General features: G+C 34.4%; 2 protein-coding genes across 8 annotated transcripts in view; both read left to right on the forward strand.

Moving 5' to 3' along the window:
- The first annotated feature begins 2,337 nt into the window (after positions 1-2,337).
- On the forward strand, positions 2,338-11,148 carry nmu (neuromedin U). 4 transcript variants are annotated; one of them, XM_055187281.2, is made up of 10 exons: positions 2,338-2,552; positions 4,857-4,912; positions 6,076-6,123; positions 6,262-6,321; positions 6,726-6,755; positions 7,054-7,104; positions 8,832-8,906; positions 10,475-10,528; positions 10,743-10,795; positions 10,949-11,148. In XM_055187281.2, the coding sequence occupies exons 1-9, from the start codon at positions 2,441-2,443 to the stop codon at positions 10,776-10,778; spliced, it is 522 nt and encodes a 173-aa protein (XP_055043256.2). In that variant the 5' UTR covers positions 2,338-2,440; the 3' UTR covers positions 10,779-10,795; positions 10,949-11,148. The 4 variants fall into 4 exon arrangements, with proteins under 4 accessions (XP_055043256.2, XP_055043259.2, XP_055043258.2 ...); XM_055187284.2 differs by lacking the exon at positions 8,832-8,906 and having other exon boundaries at positions 2,347-2,552; XM_055187283.2 differs by lacking the exon at positions 7,054-7,104 and having other exon boundaries at positions 2,350-2,552.
- A 2,684-nt stretch (positions 11,149-13,832) lies between these two features.
- Positions 13,833-20,114, forward strand: part of clocka (clock circadian regulator a) — a 73,903-nt gene continuing 67,621 nt past the window's right edge. For all 4 annotated transcript variants that reach the window (XM_055185743.2, XM_055185744.2, XM_055185741.2 and 1 more), the window contains exons 1-2: positions 13,833-13,941; positions 14,221-14,420. The gene's annotated coding sequence lies outside the window, so the exon portion shown is untranslated. The remainder of the gene's footprint in view (positions 13,942-14,220; positions 14,421-20,114) is intronic.

A 20,114-nucleotide genomic window follows, 5' to 3' on the forward strand; every position in this document is an offset into this window, starting at 1 on the left:
GGCCTGCACACAATACAATATGTTTGTTTCTACTAATGGCATTTATATAGGATTCAAATGCTGTTATTTATAACTCATATCAATCATATCTGTCAGTACTATATAGCCAGGAACGCCTCTGGGATTAAAGCAAGCGACCATTGTCTATGTAGTGCCTTATTTTGTTTTTACCAATTTATTTTACTAAATGTCATTTATATATATTTACTCACTCACACGTAGTTCTATACCTTTGTATCTTTTTTTCATCTTAAGTAAACAGTAAAATAAAATTATTAAAACATGTTTTCTGCTGTTTTTATATGAAAGGTAATAGTACAAGTACAAAAAATGGAAATAAAAGTTATTCATGTTTTTAGTTGTAAATTCAAGGTTTCCTGCACACATGGTGACATCTGTCTAATTGTATATTGATTTTATGTTTGTCCTAAATTAAACAGGTCAAACATTTCCTCAGTTGCAGCACCTACTACTTCAATATTGTCAGTATCTCTCTTTATACATCACATGCCGTGAAAAGTTCAAATTTAAGGGTCATGTCCCACATAAATTAATTCAGTGTTTGAATGTGTGATTTGGACCGAATTATACTAATTCAGGTTATAGGCCCGGTTATGCGCAGTTGTAACAGGGTTGGCTACAGTTTATTAAAGAAGAAGCATACACTGTAAAAAGATTCCATAGAAATTACAGTATTACTGGCAGCTGGATGCCAGTAACTTACTGTAAATTTAAATGTATGTTATTTACTGACAGCAGATGATTCAAAGTTAAATAAACATTAAACATTAACAAGTCTTTGTCTTACAGAATAAAAAAAATAACAGCCTCATGCAAAGCAACCAAAAATCCTCATCAACCTTTTTCTGTTTTTTTTCCTTCAGATTTTGTTTCCCAGAATGCTTTGCTTGAGGGTGTTATTTTATTTTTATTCTGTAAAGATAAAGACTTTAATTAAACTAATGTTTAATTTTCATTTAACTTTGAACTGTTGCAGGTAATTAACATAAATTTAAATCTACAGTAAGATACTGGCAACCAGCGGCCAGTAATACTGTAATTTCTTTGGAATCTTTTTACAGTGTATAATTCACAGTTTAATTAGTGACCTGTTGCATTCATGTATTATTTGTGACTGTTACCATTAAAGTAGTCGGCCTAGCTACTTTTCCTTTTAAATAAATCGCATCACTAAATATAGGATAATATTTCATGTTTTGGTGAATGATTTAACATATGATGAACATATTATATTTCTGCTTTGAATGGTTTGTCACACAGTAGCCAAACCTTTAAAAGCAACTAGAAACAAAAATAACGGAATTTTTTTATGGTTCTGTAATTAAGGGATGTCGAGGGATTACTGGCATGTGAGTCAAATTCCCAGGAATTAATAATGTGAAAACGAGTTTCATTTGTTTACACATCTACATTATTAAACCTAAATGTCTGAATCATTTCCCAACTGGGTTTATTGTTTCATGTCCAGGAAATACTTTTTAAATATAACTGTATTACATCACACACACAGCTATTTCCTCATTAACACATTTATGGCATCCTGAAGGGGAAATAAGGTTTTGTTAATCAAGGGTTAAATTGGTGCCCCGGGTCTGGAGCTGTCCACAACCAGTGGTGCTGAAATCATAGACATCAGTGTTACTTCTGCTATGTTACTTTCTATTGGCTAGATTGTTGCTTTGTTTGCATCTTAATATGAAGAGACAAAACTAACACTCTGATAACAGTCCCTTTTTAAAATGATGTTTTTGTTTGATGTGTAATAGTTGTTTTCAGACAAATCCCACGTGATAAAATACTTAAGTATTTACTATAGTAAATTGTAATATGTTGTAGTATTTTACTGTAATTCACATTTACTACATTTTCAATGAATACTATATGATTAAGTAGTATATTAACCATAATGAATTGATAAAACAATAAATAATATCATGTGTTTTAATAAGCTACTAGTTTACTACAGTAGCCGAATGTTTAAGATTTATGTGAAGCAATATTTTACTATAGTAGGCTACTTTCATTTCTACAGAAACATCTTGTGCTTTTCCTTGTGATCGATATGTGGCAGCAACATTAGACGAGGTCGAGGATGTTTAAAATATTTATGGCGACCACTTTAAAGGGAACACAAATCGTTGTTATGCACCACGCGAGTTACCTTTTCAGTTTTGCTACACTAAAACTTTCTTATGAAGTACTCAATAACATCCCCGTCCAGCTATGAACATACATGTGGAAAGTGTGCACTGACATCACACGATGATGCATTCATTTATCTTACGCGTTCGGGCTCATTTATCGTGACGTACTTCGCAGCTTAATTTACGAAGGGGTGTGTGTCTACGACAGTTCAAATGCTTTGCTTTAAGCCTCGCTGACAGAGAAACACCGGAATCAAACGCAAACGCGACAGACAATGAGGAGCAGTCAGTGTGAACGCGCATCATCGCACAGCACGAGCAACAGCGCGAGACATCTGCACCTGATGCTCGCACTGCTTTTCATCTCTTTGATACCAATCACCAGAAGTAAGTTTTGAACAAACATCTTTCACATAAAAAATATACTGAAGTATACTTTAGCATTTGTTGTAGTTAACTGAAATTAATTGTTTTATGTAATAGTAATAACTACATTTTGTTAATGTATACTAGTGTACTGATTGTTCAAACTGTAGAATATACTTCAAAAACACTGTAGTATCTGGAAGTTTTACTAGTAAGCATACTACACTATTTTTTTATGCAGGGTCCTTCTCTTACCTTTTACATTTTATTCTCGTATAATCTCAGAATAACTTTGTTGAAAGACTTTGTTTAACAAAACTTTGTTGAAACCATTTTTGCATCCTAAACAATAAGTTTAAAATTATAGTTTATTTCAGTATTTTTAAATAACCAAAAAACGTGTAACTGGAAGCATAATGCAATGTTTAACTATAATACAATTTTAGATGAATAGTTTATGTGCATTTTTAGGAACTGTCAAGGATCAGAAAAAATATATTCAGAAGATTCTTAGTAGTTAACATCCACAAACAGTTAATAAAAACAATTATATTTTTTATGAATAAATGTTGGTATCCAAACATTGTGTGGTAACATCTAAATTAAAATATATGTTTAAATATAGCCTTCATTAGATTGCACCAACAAAAGTCCTCTTTAAGTGTTAAGTAAGGTAGAAAAAATGTTTAAAAGCTCGAAGATTTATTTGAAGGCTCTAAAGTCTTTTAAACAAGTGACAAAGTATGTGCTTTGTAAACACAACATTATTTTGAATGGTACACATAAATGTTGAATCAAGTATTGAAAAGCAAAAACGTTTTGTGATCCTTTCCTGCAATTTACCTTCTCTTTTGAACTTCATGCTTTAAAATGGTGCAGTTCCTATTAAGGATCTTCTGCTTGAGTGTGTAGGAAACAAAACAGGCAATTGTGATTATTTCTAATGCACATAATGATGAAAAACTATTCTGGGCTAATGCAATGCGTCATTTAGATGCATTAACTAATTTTGTATGTATGGTCGAGTAGGAAGTTTTGTTAAATTGCTTTTATCATTTCTCTTGCTTCTGTTAAAGCACACGTGTTGTCACATAAACCCTTTATGACAATATAAACAGAGCAAATCAAAAGCTTTTGGGAATATCCAAGAGTGACTGAATTAGGAGAGATTTTAAATAAAAAATTATTTGCAAGATATGTTTAATACATTTTATTAATGTAGGCTACTGTTTGAGGTTTTGCTTAAACACTGAATAAAAAGGAAAAATTCAACAGTGTTTGACCAATATTGATTTGAGGAATCACTGTGCCAGAAAATGTAAATGACTTCACTACTGTATCTGCAGCATACAGTAGCAATAAAGTGTAAAGCTTTATTCACCCAGGGCTACTAAACATCAAATTAGGTTTGGTCATTCTGACTGCTAATTGATGAACTGTGATGTCATTAAAGTTTTTAAGAATATAAGAATATCAGAAATGTCTGGAGAGATTTGTCAGATTAGCAACCTTGACAACTGCGTGACTCATTTATTGATACAGAAATAGAAGAATATCACGTCTGGTTGTTAAATGTCAAAGGAGACCCCGAGGGTCACCCAGCTGATAAATTAAGGTGTACAATAACATGAACATCTTTCTTTTGCTAGTTGTACCTATTTGGAGATACAATGTATAGAGTTTAATGACCATTTCTATTTATACATAAGTGGCTAGTTTTTAAACAAATCAATTGTAGGAGCTCATTTTGAGAAAGAAAGCTCAGCTAAGTCACCCATTCAATAAATCTGTAAATGAACTCTAATGATAAATTAAAGCTTATCCCATTGAGAAAAGTCACCAAAACAAGAAAATTAACTGGAGTAATTAAATTCAGAGCTGTCGAGCCAAACAAACCTCAACAGGATTACAGCTTCCAAGCCTCTCAGAATGATTTCACTGCTAATTTGTGACGCCATGACAATAAAGATACTGTTTGTCATTTATTATTACACTTGTAACTTATTGAAAATTACGAAATGCAAAAAAGATTCAATGTTTTAACGTGTAATATTTCAATATAAAAATATTGGGTTGTTTTTAACCCAACTGCTGAGTTATTGTTAATCAACCATGTTAAAACAACCCAGCAGTTGGGTTATAACAACATATAATTTGGGTAATTTTAACCACATTTTAACAGAAATGTGCTCTGTCCTATAGTTATCCCATCCCTAGGTTAAAAACAACCCAATATTTTGTAGTTTCCTTTTCTATTATTAAACTTATATGATAACTAATATTATTGCAGATAAATAATATATTGATGTTTTTCATGAAATGCAGGTGCTCCAGTACTCTTGAATCAATCATCAATAGAGCATGACCAGTTATTAACCCAGGTGTGTATAATTCACTCACATGATGTTGAATACTTATAAGGCAACACATTTTTATTCAATGCTCCCCACCAATTAATTTTTAAGTAAATACCTTACCATTCATTCCTTTCAACTACAACATTTAATAAAAGTATATAATTAATCACTGTCCCACAATGGTACAGAATCAGTCAATGGGGCTATGCCCTTTCAAAATGGATCTTTTAAAGAGTGCATATTAGTACTTTAAAGATACAAACTGGTACCAAATGTACATATCTGTTTCTACCTTTTCAAATGCTACCGGACCAGTGACAGATTTTTTTTAGCATTTTTTCTGAGAGTGCATATTGGATCGATACCTTTGCCCTTAGATGATGTTTAGCTCTCTGCTTTGTCAGCCTGATCTCACAAGAATTTGCACATATTTTATGCTAATTTATATTAATTCATACAGAGTGAATCGTACAAAAACATATGATTATCATAAAAAACCAATAGCGAAACCCCACCCCTAACCCCAACCTCACAGGGAAAAAGTAAATTGTACAAAAATGTATGAACATAGTCGTACGAATTAGTACTACCGTACGAATTGCATAAAAATAGTGTTGGCTTTGCATGTGTTAAATGTGTGCATTGAATATTTGCATTATGCAATATGTTTATGAAAGAGGGAAAAAATGGTAAACAAAATGACAAACATAAAGTATTATATTTTTGTTCTTGATATCGTCACCTTCCTAAAATAATTTTCCATAAAATAAAAGTCATTTTTTGACAATTTTTTTTGTGCATAAGTCATCTCCTTATGATCCTGGCCACGTCTGGTAAAATCGCCCCACATCCTCATTTGAACAGATCATGCTATTCTACCCCTGTAGTATAATGGCCTAAGTCAAGAGCATGACTTATGCTGTTTTATTTTGATTAAGTCATTGAGATTTTTACAAGCTTTTCTAAATGGCAGCTGCATCAAGAAAAACACAAATCTACTCAACCTCTGAAGTTAGGTTAGTTCCATTTATTTGTGTTTTCTGAGAAACATGAAAAAATTACTTTTAGGAAGGTGACGATATATAAGACATTTCAAGTTAGATAAGTCAGGTCTCTTTTTTCAGTTTTTGTCTCGGAGAAGCTGTACAACACAAACTTACACCTGCCTCTTATGTCATCTCATTTAGATAACAACCCTCTGCTCGATTTACCTCGCGGCAGACCAATCCTTTAGAGTGAGTAATGCAGCATTGTTGCCATTTGCATGAGAGTCACTCAATGTGGTTTTTGAAAAGGCAAGATCATCCAATTTGATTGCTTGACTCATATTTAAACGGCCTGTAATCCATCTGCCTTTCTTTTACCTTTGCAAGACATCTGATGTTTTGGGGAATCTGTGTTTCCTAATGCTGGGATCACTGCAGAAATCCAAGGTGAGTTTCTGTAGCCTGCTCTCCTTATTTATTTACTTTAACGTCTTATAAGGCATTAGACTATACTGTATTTTTTGTAAAGCTGTTATAAGTGGAATATACAAGTATGAGATTTTTGTACATCTGTTAAAGGTGCTTATTTTAAATATATGTGACCTTGCATGTGCAAACCCAGCTAAAGTCAGTTTTTGTAATCATCCCACATAATGTAAATAATGGTCTGTGAATATACAACCTATATATATTTAATATTGAGCAAGACCATCTCAAAGATTGAAATTAATGATTGAAGTCGAATTTTGATGCTCCAAATATCATAATTATGAGACTTTAGCTTGGATTTCACAGACAGGGTCGAGTATATTTTAGGTTTTAGTCTTTTTTAAGTTTTAGTCTTTTTGCAGGAGATAACAGCTCGGGAGACCAGCAAAAGGGTGAGTAGTTTACATCTGCTGCTGAATTTGAGGTCACCTCCTCAAAAGCACATTCATTGCAATGACTTTTCTACAACATCATAACATCGACATCCTTTTATCTTTGTCTATTCATGTATGTTTAATTGTAATTGTTCATGTACTGTATGGGTGATGAATTCGTTTTTTCTTTCTGTGTGAATTGTGATGTATTTTTGTGCTCTGTTGATTTATGTTTGTGTAACTTTTTTTTGGTGTTTTTACTGTATGTCTGGTTTTATGTGTGTGGGTGTATGTGCGTGTGTCCATGTGTGTATAGTTTTTATTTCATTACACTAAACCGAGTGGTGCTGGATTATCACATGGGACGGTAGGTTTATTTGAGAGCTCATTTAGTAATGTCTGTCGCTTTTAACTCGCTATGCCACTCCATTCTCAATTACACATTTTGTTATTGCAAACTTCCTAATTTAGATTGTAATGTCATACTCGGGCTTAAATTTTAATTAAACTTAAATATAGTTAAATTGTAAGCTAGTGCACAGCCCATGGAGAAGCTTAAGAGGAAACACATATAAGAACATATGTACAAACACACCTATTTAGTTCTCATGGGCATGCTGACCTTTGATGTTTGTTTGATCCATGGTGACAGCATCCACACTGGACACTATTAAAGGGATACTTCAACCAAAAATACAAACTCCCCCTTATGTTAATCAAAATCAAAATTTTGTTGAACACAAATTAGGACATTTTGATAAATGGGTAAATAACCAGACATTTGACAGAACCCACTGACTTCCATAGTAGGAAAAACAAATACTATGGAAGTCAATGGGTACCACCAACTGTGTGCTTACCATAATTTATAAAAAATATCTTCTTTTGTGTTCAGCAGAATAAAGAAACTCATACAGGTTTAGAACATCAACCCTGTATCACAAAATTATGTATAGTCATGTAATTTTGTGAGTCTTTTCCGTGACACTGACACATTTTTCCGTCTTTTTGCGTGAACATGTCACGTATTTCTGTTTACGTTTCGCTGTCACGTATTTGTTACTCAACTGTTTTGTTCTATTTTTAAACCATTGACACTTCGGTTTAGGGTTAGATTTGGTGTTTGCATTAGGATCTCACTTTAAGTACTGGTTTATACCTTTTTTAATGATTTATTTTTTATATTTTATGATTTTTAAACCATTGTCGCCTGGCCTGGGGATGTCATTTAATGTAAATCTAACCCTAAACCGAAGTGACAATGGTAAGACAATAGGACAAAACAGTTGAGTAACAAATACGTGACAGTGACACGTAAACAGAAATACGTGACATGTTCAAGCAAAAAGGCGGAAAAGCATGTCAGTGTCACAGAAAAGACTCACCAAATTACGTGACTATAGGTATGGAAGGTATATATTATTCATAATAAAAATTCCCTTTCAAATACTGCAATTTGCACTTGATATACCCCAGATACAAATTAAGTTTTCTGAAATTAAAATTCTTAAAAGTACCAGAGACTTTATGGAATTTTAATTTCAGAAAACTTAATTTTAATATTAAATTAAAACAATCAATCTGTGTTGATGCTGTCGAAGGAATTAAAATATTCAACACGTGGCAGTCCTACTGTTCGTTATTTGCATGTTCACCACATTGCAAGTCCTGTTGCTTCAGACATGAAACATGAGGTCATTGCTATAGATTACACAATACTAAATATTAGTTATTTGTATTAATATTAATATAAATTTTATTATTAGGCATTTTCTATATGTTTACAAATCATCATAAAGCAGCAAACACAAACACTTTGAGTTACAATCTGAACAGAATCACTTTAGCAAAAAACAACATTGAAATTCCTTCTTTTATGTTGTCATGCGCTCCTGCATTGTAAGCATGTGATGTGTAGTGTTTTACTGCACATCAGTGCACCACGTGTGCAAAATGAACACTGAGCTGCATTGAGGACAAATGGAGGTGACCGTCCTCACTGGGACCCCGGTTGTCCTCCGGTGGGATGTTCATGGTTTTCATATCTCTCCACCTCCTGTCTTCATGATTTCTCTCTATATGTGTATGTGTCAGTCTACTGTATTGCACCCTCTCCTGGAACTCATACCCCAGCTTAACAGAAGAAGAAGCAGGAGAATGAAATTAAATGTATGTATCCTGCATGCTTACAGTATTCCTTTTTTCATACTTCAGTAGTGCTGTGAGTATGACGCCGTCCCTGAGAAATATAACTAAACATAAAAAACTTTTTTTCATTAAATATATGACCCTGTCTCTGAAATCCAGTCTTATAATGTAATTACGAGATTAGGAGGATTAAAGTTTGATTTTAATCATTTATTACTGTATGGTTTTTATCTTTGACATGACTTTACTCAGTGAGTATTAAAGATATCAAAGTGATATTTTCTTTACATTATGTAGGATTTTAAATAAATCACAAAAATGACTCAAACTTGGTTTTCACAGGCAGGGTCACATATATCCAGTCCACAAGACAATGGAGCGTAGGCATTTAAAAGTTACATTTTGTATAGGTTTATTGAGACATTTATCCATACAAAACATACCTTATACCTCACTTCTGTAAATTACAACAACTCTACTGTAAAGTTCTCATATTGGAGACCTTGTGAGGACATTATAGATTTTTTGTCTCATACAGAGGTATTAGTGTATGGTCTGTTCTGCCAATGTGACACAGAAATGCTATAACACTGAAAAACAGGGTGTTCGTGTGCAATATGAAAGTCTGTGAGAATTTCTTTGAATAGGTTCACAAAGAGAAACCACATGATTTTAGAAGGATGCATTTTCTGTTTCTCTGTGCCTGCTTCAAGAAATGCCATATGTTGTTTGATAATATCCCATCATGACTCCCTTAGGGCTTCTGTTCTGACCATCATGTTGATTTAATTAAGTGTTAAGTGTTAATTTTTAAAGTGAGAAGTGTCAATTCATGTTAAACAAGAGAGTGTGTGTATTTGTGTTTGTACAAAACATATCTGACAACCTACACACACACATTTTCACATTCACAGATCATTTATTATTCATTTATGTTTTTTTATTATGCTTTATGTGATAATTTCTACATGTTTTATTGTGACCTGCACTTATAACACATGGGGAAAACATGTGCATGCATGTGTTTGAGTCCATCTGACCCAATGTACACATTGTGAAATGGTTTGACCTTAGTTTCATTAAATGCTCTTGTCCATTTCAGAGGTAATTGTACTCTAAAAGTGTTATTGTGCTATAAGAGTTAAACACAAAACAGAAGCAGAGTAAATGATGCTTACATCATTCTGACACAGGAAATGGACCTGATGGATTATCTGGACCAGATAAAGCTTTTTAACCCTTCATACTACCATCCTAAAACCTTGAATTAAATATTCTGTATTTTGTATAATACATGTTCCATAGATCACATTTTTAGTAGAGTTTAAGCACAATCTCATTGCAATTTACATATTTTACGACGTGGCAAATTCTTATCAGTTTGTACGATCAAATTTGGTCTGGTTTTTAGTTATTTCCTTTCTGCCCTGTGATGTTTGGTTTAGGGGTGGCTTTAGGGGTGAGATATAATTATTTTTTTTCACTAATAATCATTTAGCCAACTTGTAAAATATGTATAATTTGCCATGAGATCAGGTGGTTTACTTGGTGTCCAAATTTGTAACAATGAACCATGTTTTTGTGCACAGGAGGACCTTCAAACACCAGGGCGGATCCAGAGCAGAGGGTACTTCCTTTATCGGGTATAGTATTGTTTAACTCAATGTCAATTGCACTCTTCCCATTGCATTTCTTATGATGAAAATGGTTGAACAATACATACTACACTGTAATATTCCTTCTTTACTGAATATGAGATGCTTTTCCTGGAAGTTTTTTTTTACTGTTTTAGCTTTTTGGTTAAGAAAAACATTGCCCAGGTAATAAAATTGTCGCAATTTTTCTATTTTATTACAGCCAAGTAATGGAAGAAGATCTGCTGAGTATGTGTAAAACAATAGAGAATTCAGGTATCTCAGTTTTACCAAATGGTAACATAATTAAAACCTATAGATGCACACACAAACTTTAAAACCTTTCGGATGAAGCCATTTGTGTATAACATTGTGATAGAGAAACATTTTCCCCACAAGTTTAAAATCTGTGTTCATTGCTACTTTTAGTACCAACAGAACCCACCCTTCAGATGTGTGATACCAGATCAAGAGAACCTTAAACGTCATGTCATTCATCCCTGAGATCCCCCTTTGTGATTATGATGTCGAATGTACAGACAGAATCTAAATAAAGTATTTTATTGGTCAAAACGTCCTGTTTGTATACCTGTGCTCTGTCTTTTGAATTAAAAGCATTACAAAATGTTTCCTCATTGTGGCATTGTGATTTGACATTTATGCATGTGGCTGACGCTTATATCCAAAGCAACTTACGGTGCATTTAAGGTATGCTGTACATTTTATCCATATGTTTTGACCAGATAGCTTCTACTGTATATCTGCATTGTTGAAGTGTTACCAAAGAGCAAATAAAATGTTTAACTCAGTATTTTCTTGAAAACAGTGAGACTCTTGTTACTCGCTCTTTCTTTTTCTGCATGAATGTGTCTGTTTTCCTTGCACATGCACCTGTCGTCAAATTTATTTAGTCTTCATGTGCAATTACACTCATTTTAATTTGATAAGTGCATACTCTTTAAAATAAAGGTGCTACGAAATCTCTTTACAAAGATGCCCTAAAAAACACTTTTTATAGTCAAAAGCAGGGGTTCTCAAACTTTTTGCGGCCAGGGACCCCTTACAGGGGAACAACATTTCCAAGGACCCCCTTAAAATTCAGTTACTGAGCATATTCTTACCTTAAAGCATATTTGTTTTATAGTAATAAACAAGAACATATAATCTCCTGAATCATGTTAATTCATCTTGTGTTTTTAAAAGGGTTGTTTTGTTCAAATTACATTTGGACATTTATACTTTTTAAATAATCTTAAAAGCTTAATTAACAGGTGCAAGACTGACATGCTTCTTAGGTGGTCCACATATGTAAATATCCCATTTTTAACACAATTATATTATTTATAAAAAAAATTTAAGGACCCCTGACTAAACATTGAGGACCACCAGGGGTCCCCGGGCCACACATTGAAAAAGAAACTTTATCCACTACAAGGAACCTTTGTGAAGCAGTAACAGTATCCTCTTATATTTAAGAGGATATACATGACAGCAAGTTTTATTAACTGCATTATTTTTTACAATCATCTCCTTTCATTCCTTTATTAGTTTTGTGAAATATGAAATAACGTTTGAATTTATTGAGTTGTAGTCATACTGTGGATATGAACTGGGCCTTTAAGAACAAGAATAGATAAGAATGTAAGAATAAATATAAACATTATGCATATTTATGAGAACAATAGTCCAAAAGCAACATTTCACTAACCTAATAAAGGAACGAAAGGAGATGATACAAAATAATGCAGTTAATAAAACACTAACTGCAAGTAGGTTAAGTCACTTATTTATCACTGCATTTCCTTTAAGAACTATAAAACTCGTGACACACGAAACATGACAGGCAGACCCAGAGGGAACAACTCAAAACACATTAGTCCTGTTGTGGGTAGTGGGTGTGTTATAGGGGGCTGGGTGTGAAAAAGGAAGCTTCAGGGTTGTAAAAAGACGTCGAACATAATCAATCTGGCAATATGAGAAAAGTTATAGTGTGGAGACCTAACACTCCCTCGAAACTTGAAACATATGTTCAATATAAGGATAATCCGGCAGTTACCTGGTTAAAATACAATGGCCCCGGCGGTGACCCAGGAACTAAGCAGATCACAGTCCTGTTAGGTTACGTTTGTGGCCTTAAGCAAGTAAGTCACATTTAGTAGAAACCTAATTAGTTAGATAACTAATATACTCCAAGTTGCCTTTGAAGACATAATTAAGAGCTTAATAACTAATTACTAACATGACTTCTTACTGTATTATGACTAAAAAACAAGGCTTGTAAGAATAGAAAAGTTTCTTTGTCTGATTATATGTTTCTTGATAAATAAATGCAACTTGCATTTTTTTTTAATGAGGACTCTTTTGACAATTTTGTGGTAAATACATTTAATTTGTAATAATAAATAATTACACTTTAGTAAATTGACTTTCTGAATTAAACAGTATGAAACATCAATTTTATGGTAACAGTGATGGTAATTTCAACTAATAAAGTTTCTATTATGGAATTTAAATAAGCATGCATTTAATGTGATCATAGCGCCACCGCGTGGAGTGGTACGCTTTATAAAGCTTTGTGCCACTAGGTGTCACAAGCTCTCCATGAAATAAGAATCTGTTTTATTTTACTGGCTGTTTGGGCACGTTTTTGTACGCATCTGTGTTTCTGTGATGGTTTTAAACATAGAAGTAAATAAATTACATTATGATTGGAGTATAAACTGTTTTGGTTTCACTAAAGGTAAATTATGGTTATTTGGCGCTCGAGCCGAGCTGGTTGTCAGAGCTGTTTGTCTCCGTTTCATTTTATGTCTCATTCGTCAAATCTGTTAATAAAGAGATTGTGATTTTTGTTTTGAATTTGATATATAATTCTATATATGATTTTTGTTTAAAAAAATTATGCAAGAATTCATAATGGGTCACATAGTTAAAAGTACTTGGGGTACACTGTTCTCAAATGATCTCTGGACACATCTAAATACATTATACAGGTTAAATATACATATAAATACAACAAATATTGACTCTAAACAAATAAATACAATTGATCTATATACAAACTATTTAAAAAAGATCACAGTAAAATGACCCTCGGCTCGTTTCTTGCATATATTAAAAAACATAAAAAATGCCTTTTATTTTAGCCCCTGTGAATGAGAACAATTTGTTCCTGAGAACAATTTTTCTATCTGCGATGCTGTGCAGGTCGCGCACACGCACTATCTTTCTATTGGACCAGGGAGCTGCCATTCAATAAGTCACTCCCTCAACTTTTCGCGCGCACTCTCACAGCAACAAGGTTGGTTGCAGTGCGAGTTTGACCTAATTGGCATCCAGCCAAGCGAAAGAGCGACACATGTGGGCCAAAGATTAGGAACGTTTGTATAACATAAAATTCACACCGAAATGCACCTAGCAAGGTATTTAATGTTTGAGGTTATTAAAACTTTAAAACGGGTTTTACAAAAGCGTTACATTGGTATATCCAAAAGCCAATCATGGATATTTATATGCATAGCCCAAAATAATAAAATAGACCTGTAAACGATTACGAATAAAAATAGACCTGTTAATGATTTCGACTGATAATGTCAATGTCATTTGTTTTTCGCGTATATCTTACATTTATTATTTTTAATGTTAGTTTTTCCATCGATGCACATATGATAAACCGATACGTTTTGTTCTTTTATGTTCAGGTAGCCTCGTAAAAACGCTCGCATGCAAGCTAGTGTGTGTAGCAGGATTGTGTGGGATTCTGCTCTGGTGCTACTGCGCACGCGCGTGGGAAGCCTGGGGTAGGCCCTGCTGTTTTTCTAACTCTAGTTCAATCCTACGCTGCCGTCTCAACCAAAACAAGGAGCGAGAAAATCCCCCTCCTGGACGGCAAATAAACGAGGTAAGGCGACAAGCGGTCTTGCGGAATGATTTTATTTTAAGAATGTGCCGTGCAGCTGTAGTGTAGTATTTGTTTCAGATTTTATATATGCGGTGGAAATACAGTGCTGTGTGTTTTTAACGCTTGCTTAGGAAAAATCCGGAGGCCCGGTGACCCACATTTGTTCTACCCTAGTGAGACAAGGGGAGTGTACGATGTTGCGCTGCCAAATGTTTGCGACCGATTTAAAGCCCGCACATCTCTCGTGCCTTAGTCGGTGAAGAAACGATATCATTGCAGTTCGCCTTTTAAACTTTGTTGCTAATTTTATCACCTGTACATATCACTTTACATAACCTGTACAAAACGTTTGTCTGAATGTAAACTCGCGCTTCATCTGGTCATATTTTAACCTGCATTTCATTCTGAATGAATTTATGACACGGATTTCTGACTGAATTCTGAATTTGCTTGCTTGTTTGTAATTGCTACCGGATGCTTTCGCTGGGATGGCGACTATGAGGATGGGATTTAAATCCAATTTAACCTGACCGTTTTACCGCGGCAGAACAACCTGTAGCGAGCTCCGTTTCATGTATGTTTATTCTTATACTAAAAACTACGCTAAATAGTTACCGTCTCGCATTCGTTGTACAGTCGGATTTTTTAACATTTATTGCAACCAATGCTTAGCTCTGTCTTCTTATTATGCAACTGAAGCGATACAATAAAAATAAAACGCCGGGAATTTAGTGCATTATTTAAACGACTGTTAGTGCACGTTTTATCCACATTTGTGTTTTCTGTCATAGTTATAAACTCCGCAAACGCTAAAAGGTAAATGCATTGGATTATGATTTTGAGAGAGAATTGTTTCGGTTTCGGTAAAGGGTGAATTAAGGTTATTTGGCAGTGTAGCCGAGCTTGTTGTCTACGTTTTATTTTAGATTTTATGTGTTAAATCTGTGCATAAGCGATTATGATTTTTGTTACGCAAAATGTCCCCTCGACAAAATAAGCTTTGCATATGTTGTTTATTTTGACAGTATGGCGCTGTCTTGATGGTGAATTGCCAGTATGCAGCGTTATTTGAGGACGCGCCGGTAAAATGTTCTCTCTGTAGACAGTTCACTTGCTTTTGAGATACTATAGTATGCACATTAGTCGCACCTTATTAACTGTAGTGATTTTTAAATTGATTATAGCTTTTGGATGTTATATCAGGGAAACGTTATGTTTTACATAGTCCATGTTCTGCATATTACATTTACGCAAGCGCATGTGATTGTGCTACTCCTAGTTCATTTGTAATACTCGGTACTTATATAGTATCATGAAGACAACTCTACAAAATAAAGTATGACCTCCTTTAAAAGGCCAGATAAAGTGCGTTTATCACCCAAATTTTCTTCTCAAAATCCTGAGAGTGAATAACTCCCAGTGTTCGAATTGAGGGAGGGGGGCAGGGGTGGTCCCGGACCTCCTATAAGTATTGAGGGACCACCTATAAAGCACAAAAATATAAATTAGGGTGTCGCCTGTTTTTTTTTATTAAAATTAAAATACTACATGAATTTAAAAATCTTGTGTTGCGCTACCACAAAGCGATTATTTGTCCATTATTTTTTTCCCCAAATTTTGCAAAAAACTAATCCATAAGATTTCTGTCTGAAATAAATGTAAACTCTGAAATGCACCTTACACTCTTTTCTGGAAGAATTGACAGATTGTTAGATTTAGGATTTGGTTAGGGGCTTTAAAAATATTGTCAAACTATTATTTCACACTAATTTGAGGGGTAAAATGGTTAGGTTTGAGTAATTTGGGGTTTCTTTGATTAAAACGTTGATCCAGGATCACATCTTACTTTGTGAAATCACTGCAACCCTATGATGGTTGGACGTGTGGGCTTAGCTAGAGGACCCCATAATCTTTGACATAATTCAAACACTGATAACTCTGTATATAAGTGAGACACCCTCATAATCCCTATAAAAGAAAACGATAAAAACTATTTTTTTAATTTAACCACTGATGTTGATCAGCAATTTAAATTTAAAGACCGTGTAGAAGTGTTTTCCCCACAGGATCTTATTCTAAAAGCAGTTATTTGCCAACACATTATTCCCCTAGACACTTTCGTTTTGTCTCATTCAAATTTTGGTAACATTTAATAATAAGCTTGTATTTGTTAACGTTAGTTAAAGGATGAGTCCATTTTCTTTAAAAAATCCTGATAATTTACTCACATCATGTCATCCAAAATGTTGAGGTCTTTCTTTGTTCAGTCGAGAATAAATACTTTTTTTTTTAAGAAAAATCTTCTAGGATTTTCCTCAATTTCATAGACTTTATTGGACCCCAACAGTTTACAGTTTAAATGCAGTTTAAAATTGCTGTTTCAATGCACCTTTAAAGGGCTCTAAATAATCCCAAACGAGGCATAAGGGTCTTATCTAGCAAGAAAAAAGTACTTTTAAACCTCAATTTCTCGTTTTGCACCAGCTGTGTGATGCACCGGCGCGACCTCACGTACTGCGTCATCACGTCGGGGGGTCGCACGTGATGTATGCGAAACTACCCCCCCCCAGTGTTTACAAGTGTGGAGAAAGAGGAAAGTTCCGATACTATTTAATATCTTTGCCTCAGTTTATTTTTTAAAATCGTCCACAAATGTGCGTTTTACATATGTAACGCGTGGCCTTTCGATGTGCTTGCGCAATTGCGTGATGTCGCGCTGGCAAGTAAATGTGGTTTAAAAGTGCATATTTTTTATTATTCTTGCAAAAAATGACAATCGTTTACTAGATAAGAACCTTGTGTTTCGTTTGGGATTGTTTGGAGTCATTTGAGGCTGCGTTGGGGCGGCAATTTTGAACGGCGTGTGAACTGTAAACTGTTGGTGTCCATTGTTAGTTCATGTTAGCTAATGCATTTACCAAAGTTAACAAATGCAAATTTATTGTAATGGTATTTCGACATACAGTAATATGATTATAAAAATTTCCCCATCAAACATTTAAAGCATCATAAACCAGCCATGCTTTGTTTTCACTTGCAATTGAGTGTCTTTTATTAGATTATTTTTTTCACATTGCAAGGATGTTGACACAGTAACTTCATTGTGGTCGATAGCTGTATTTAGTTACACTGACTTAACAGGCTTGTGTGATATTGCTTTTGATAGCATGTGCAAGTATAATAACCTTGCATACCTTGCTATTTTTGAAAAGCGTGTTGGCGTATCACATACAGTATCCTTTGATTTTTACTGAATGGCTAGTTTGCAGGCAAATCCCAGCTGCTTCTACGGTCTATTAAAAGTATGTTTGCTTTAAAGTGACTATGTAATAAAGACACATGAAAACAAAATTATTAAAATAAATAAGATGTGTGTTTGTATGTTTGGTAAATAAAGATGTAAAGCAATGGAATCATCATGTCTTTGTAATAAGGGTGAGTTCAGGTCATTTGGGAAACGACATTGAGATGGCTGTCAGTAGTGTCCCAATTTACCTGAATTAACTTGGCATATAAAGCGTTTCGTTCTGTGTCTTGACACTGTACCCTTCTGAGTCCATTTGACAGTGTTGGTTAAAGTAACTCTAGAAGGAGTCAAGATTATAATGGACAGTTGAATGAGTCACCTGTTTGTTTGTATGCAAACCTATGCATGCTGAGATTGTTCAATCAAACCCAATTAAACTAATTAACATCATTTAGCTTAAATAAGGAAAGTTTATGTTTAAGAGGGGAATGCAACTGGTCCATCTGTGCTAATACATGATGTTTATCAGAGAAGGAAATGGCATTGCAAATGCTTAATGAAAAGTAGATTGCACATGAATTTTTATGATTGATTATCCAATTTAAGGAATACTCAAATGACACTGGACATCTTGCACAATGCAGAACAAGTTTTTCTTTTGTATTATTTTGTATTATTATTTTTGTATTATTGTTGGCAACTCTCTAAGGTTAATAATGTGTAAAGTATAGCTCTATAATACTGGGAAAAGTGTTATGGGTGGTGAACTCTGTAGTGTAGGATATAGTTGTACTGTCATGCCAAATCTCATCTACGTGAACAGTGTGTCCTGGCTTATTGCCATGACAATTCTGATTGTTGTCCTGCTCTGCTGGTGTTGGCAAATTTGTTTCCTATTCTTATGTATGAAAAGCATCTCTTTGGTTAAATTTTACAGAAATTTCAAACACCATGCTGTTTAACGACAACAAGATTTAAACAATATCCAGAAACACTGTTGTGATTAGTCTGGGCTAATAATCGAAGAGCTCGGATGCAAAACCCTCTTAAAGGCGGGGTGCATGATTTTTGACAACACTTTGGAAAGTGAGTTGGGCTGAGTACCAAAAAACACTTGTAGCCAATCAGCAGTTAGGGGCGTGTCTACCAACCAACATCGTTGCCAGGGTTGCGTATGTGTGGGGCGGGTCTATTAAAAGAAGGTCCAGATTCTATTGGGGGAGGGGCGTGTTTGTTTAGGTGATTTCAAATGTCAACACTGGCTTTCAGAAATCATGCACCCCACCTTTAAAGGTGCAGTGTGTAAATTTTAGCGGCATCTAGTGGTGAAGTGCTGGTGAACTACAACCAACAGCTCAGTCTGCTTACCCCTCGTTTTTTAATCACATAGAAAAGCTACAGTAGCCAGCACTATTTTTTAAAATCACAATTTAATATTTCATGTCCCTGAAATTATTTCTGTGGTAAAAAATAAATTTGTCTAATAAGTTTACAGTGAATGAATACAAAACATTATCCCTTAAATGCCTTCTTGTGCAAAAAAACTATGTTGCATGTGCGCATCTGCGTCAAACTGATTCTGGTTGGACAGAATTTACAGTGAGTTTTCAAAATCACGTTAATCAAACACGGTTGTAATGATAATTAAATTTGAAATGATAATACTAACCGTCAGGACATTTTACCGTGGTTAATCGTGAAACCGGTAATCCTCCCATCCCTATGGTGGCACAAAATGGCGACTTCCATGTAAGGGGATCCTTGGTAGATAAAAACTTCTAATTTTAAGGTAATAAACACAAAACGGTTCATTGTGAAAGGTCTTAATACACCACTGATAATATAGTTTTGTATATTATTTTGCATTTCTGTCAAGAGATCCTTCTAAAAATTACACACTGCACCTTTAAGTGCATCTGACATGTTTTCTTGTAAATAAGTGTTTTTTTTTTTTTATCAGACTCCTTTTAGATTCTGCTAACAAAACGGTATTTCTGAATTGCATGAGGCCGGGGATGAAGATGATTTCAAGCTAAATGATTTGATAAACCTTAAATACATGTTGAGAACTTTCTTTCAATATCATTATTTAATTTTTTGACAAAGGTGGCATTTAGCGACCTTTGCATCTAAGCTCCTGGTAATAAATATCTGCCTTTACTAAACAGCAGAAATCGGATCTCGACAAAAAGGTGTGCCCGATGGCCCGGGGTCAGGGTGAACGATGCTCGGGACACCTAAAGGTCCCATATTTCAAAGCTTTCTTGATTAATGATGAGATGTGCGTGCAGCCATACTTAAAATATGTGATAAAGCTCTAAACTCAAACTCAAGTTTACTTGCGGGTTGTAGATTTGATGTTGGACCCAAAAAATAGGGACTGCAACATCTTTGATGAGTAGATTCTTGGAGAAACCAGCATTGAACTGTGCCACATTGACAAAGCA

The sequence above is a fragment of the Misgurnus anguillicaudatus genome, chromosome 18, assembly GCF_027580225.2.
Source record: "Misgurnus anguillicaudatus chromosome 18, ASM2758022v2, whole genome shotgun sequence".
Classification (NCBI taxonomy): domain Eukaryota; kingdom Metazoa; phylum Chordata; class Actinopteri; order Cypriniformes; family Cobitidae; genus Misgurnus; species Misgurnus anguillicaudatus.

Excerpts from the sequence above, each read along its gene's own strand:
- nmu (XM_055187281.2), top strand. The coding sequence starts at position 2,441 with ATGAGGAGCAGTCAGTGTGAACGCGCATCATCGCACAGCACGAGCAAC. Across the intron at positions 6,124-6,261 it reads CGGCAGACCAATCCTTTAGA|ACATCTGATGTTTTGGGGAA; the intron begins GTGAGTAATGCA and ends TACCTTTGCAAG. Across the intron at positions 6,756-7,053 it reads CTCGGGAGACCAGCAAAAGG|TTTTTATTTCATTACACTAA; the intron begins GTGAGTAGTTTA and ends ATGTGTGTATAG.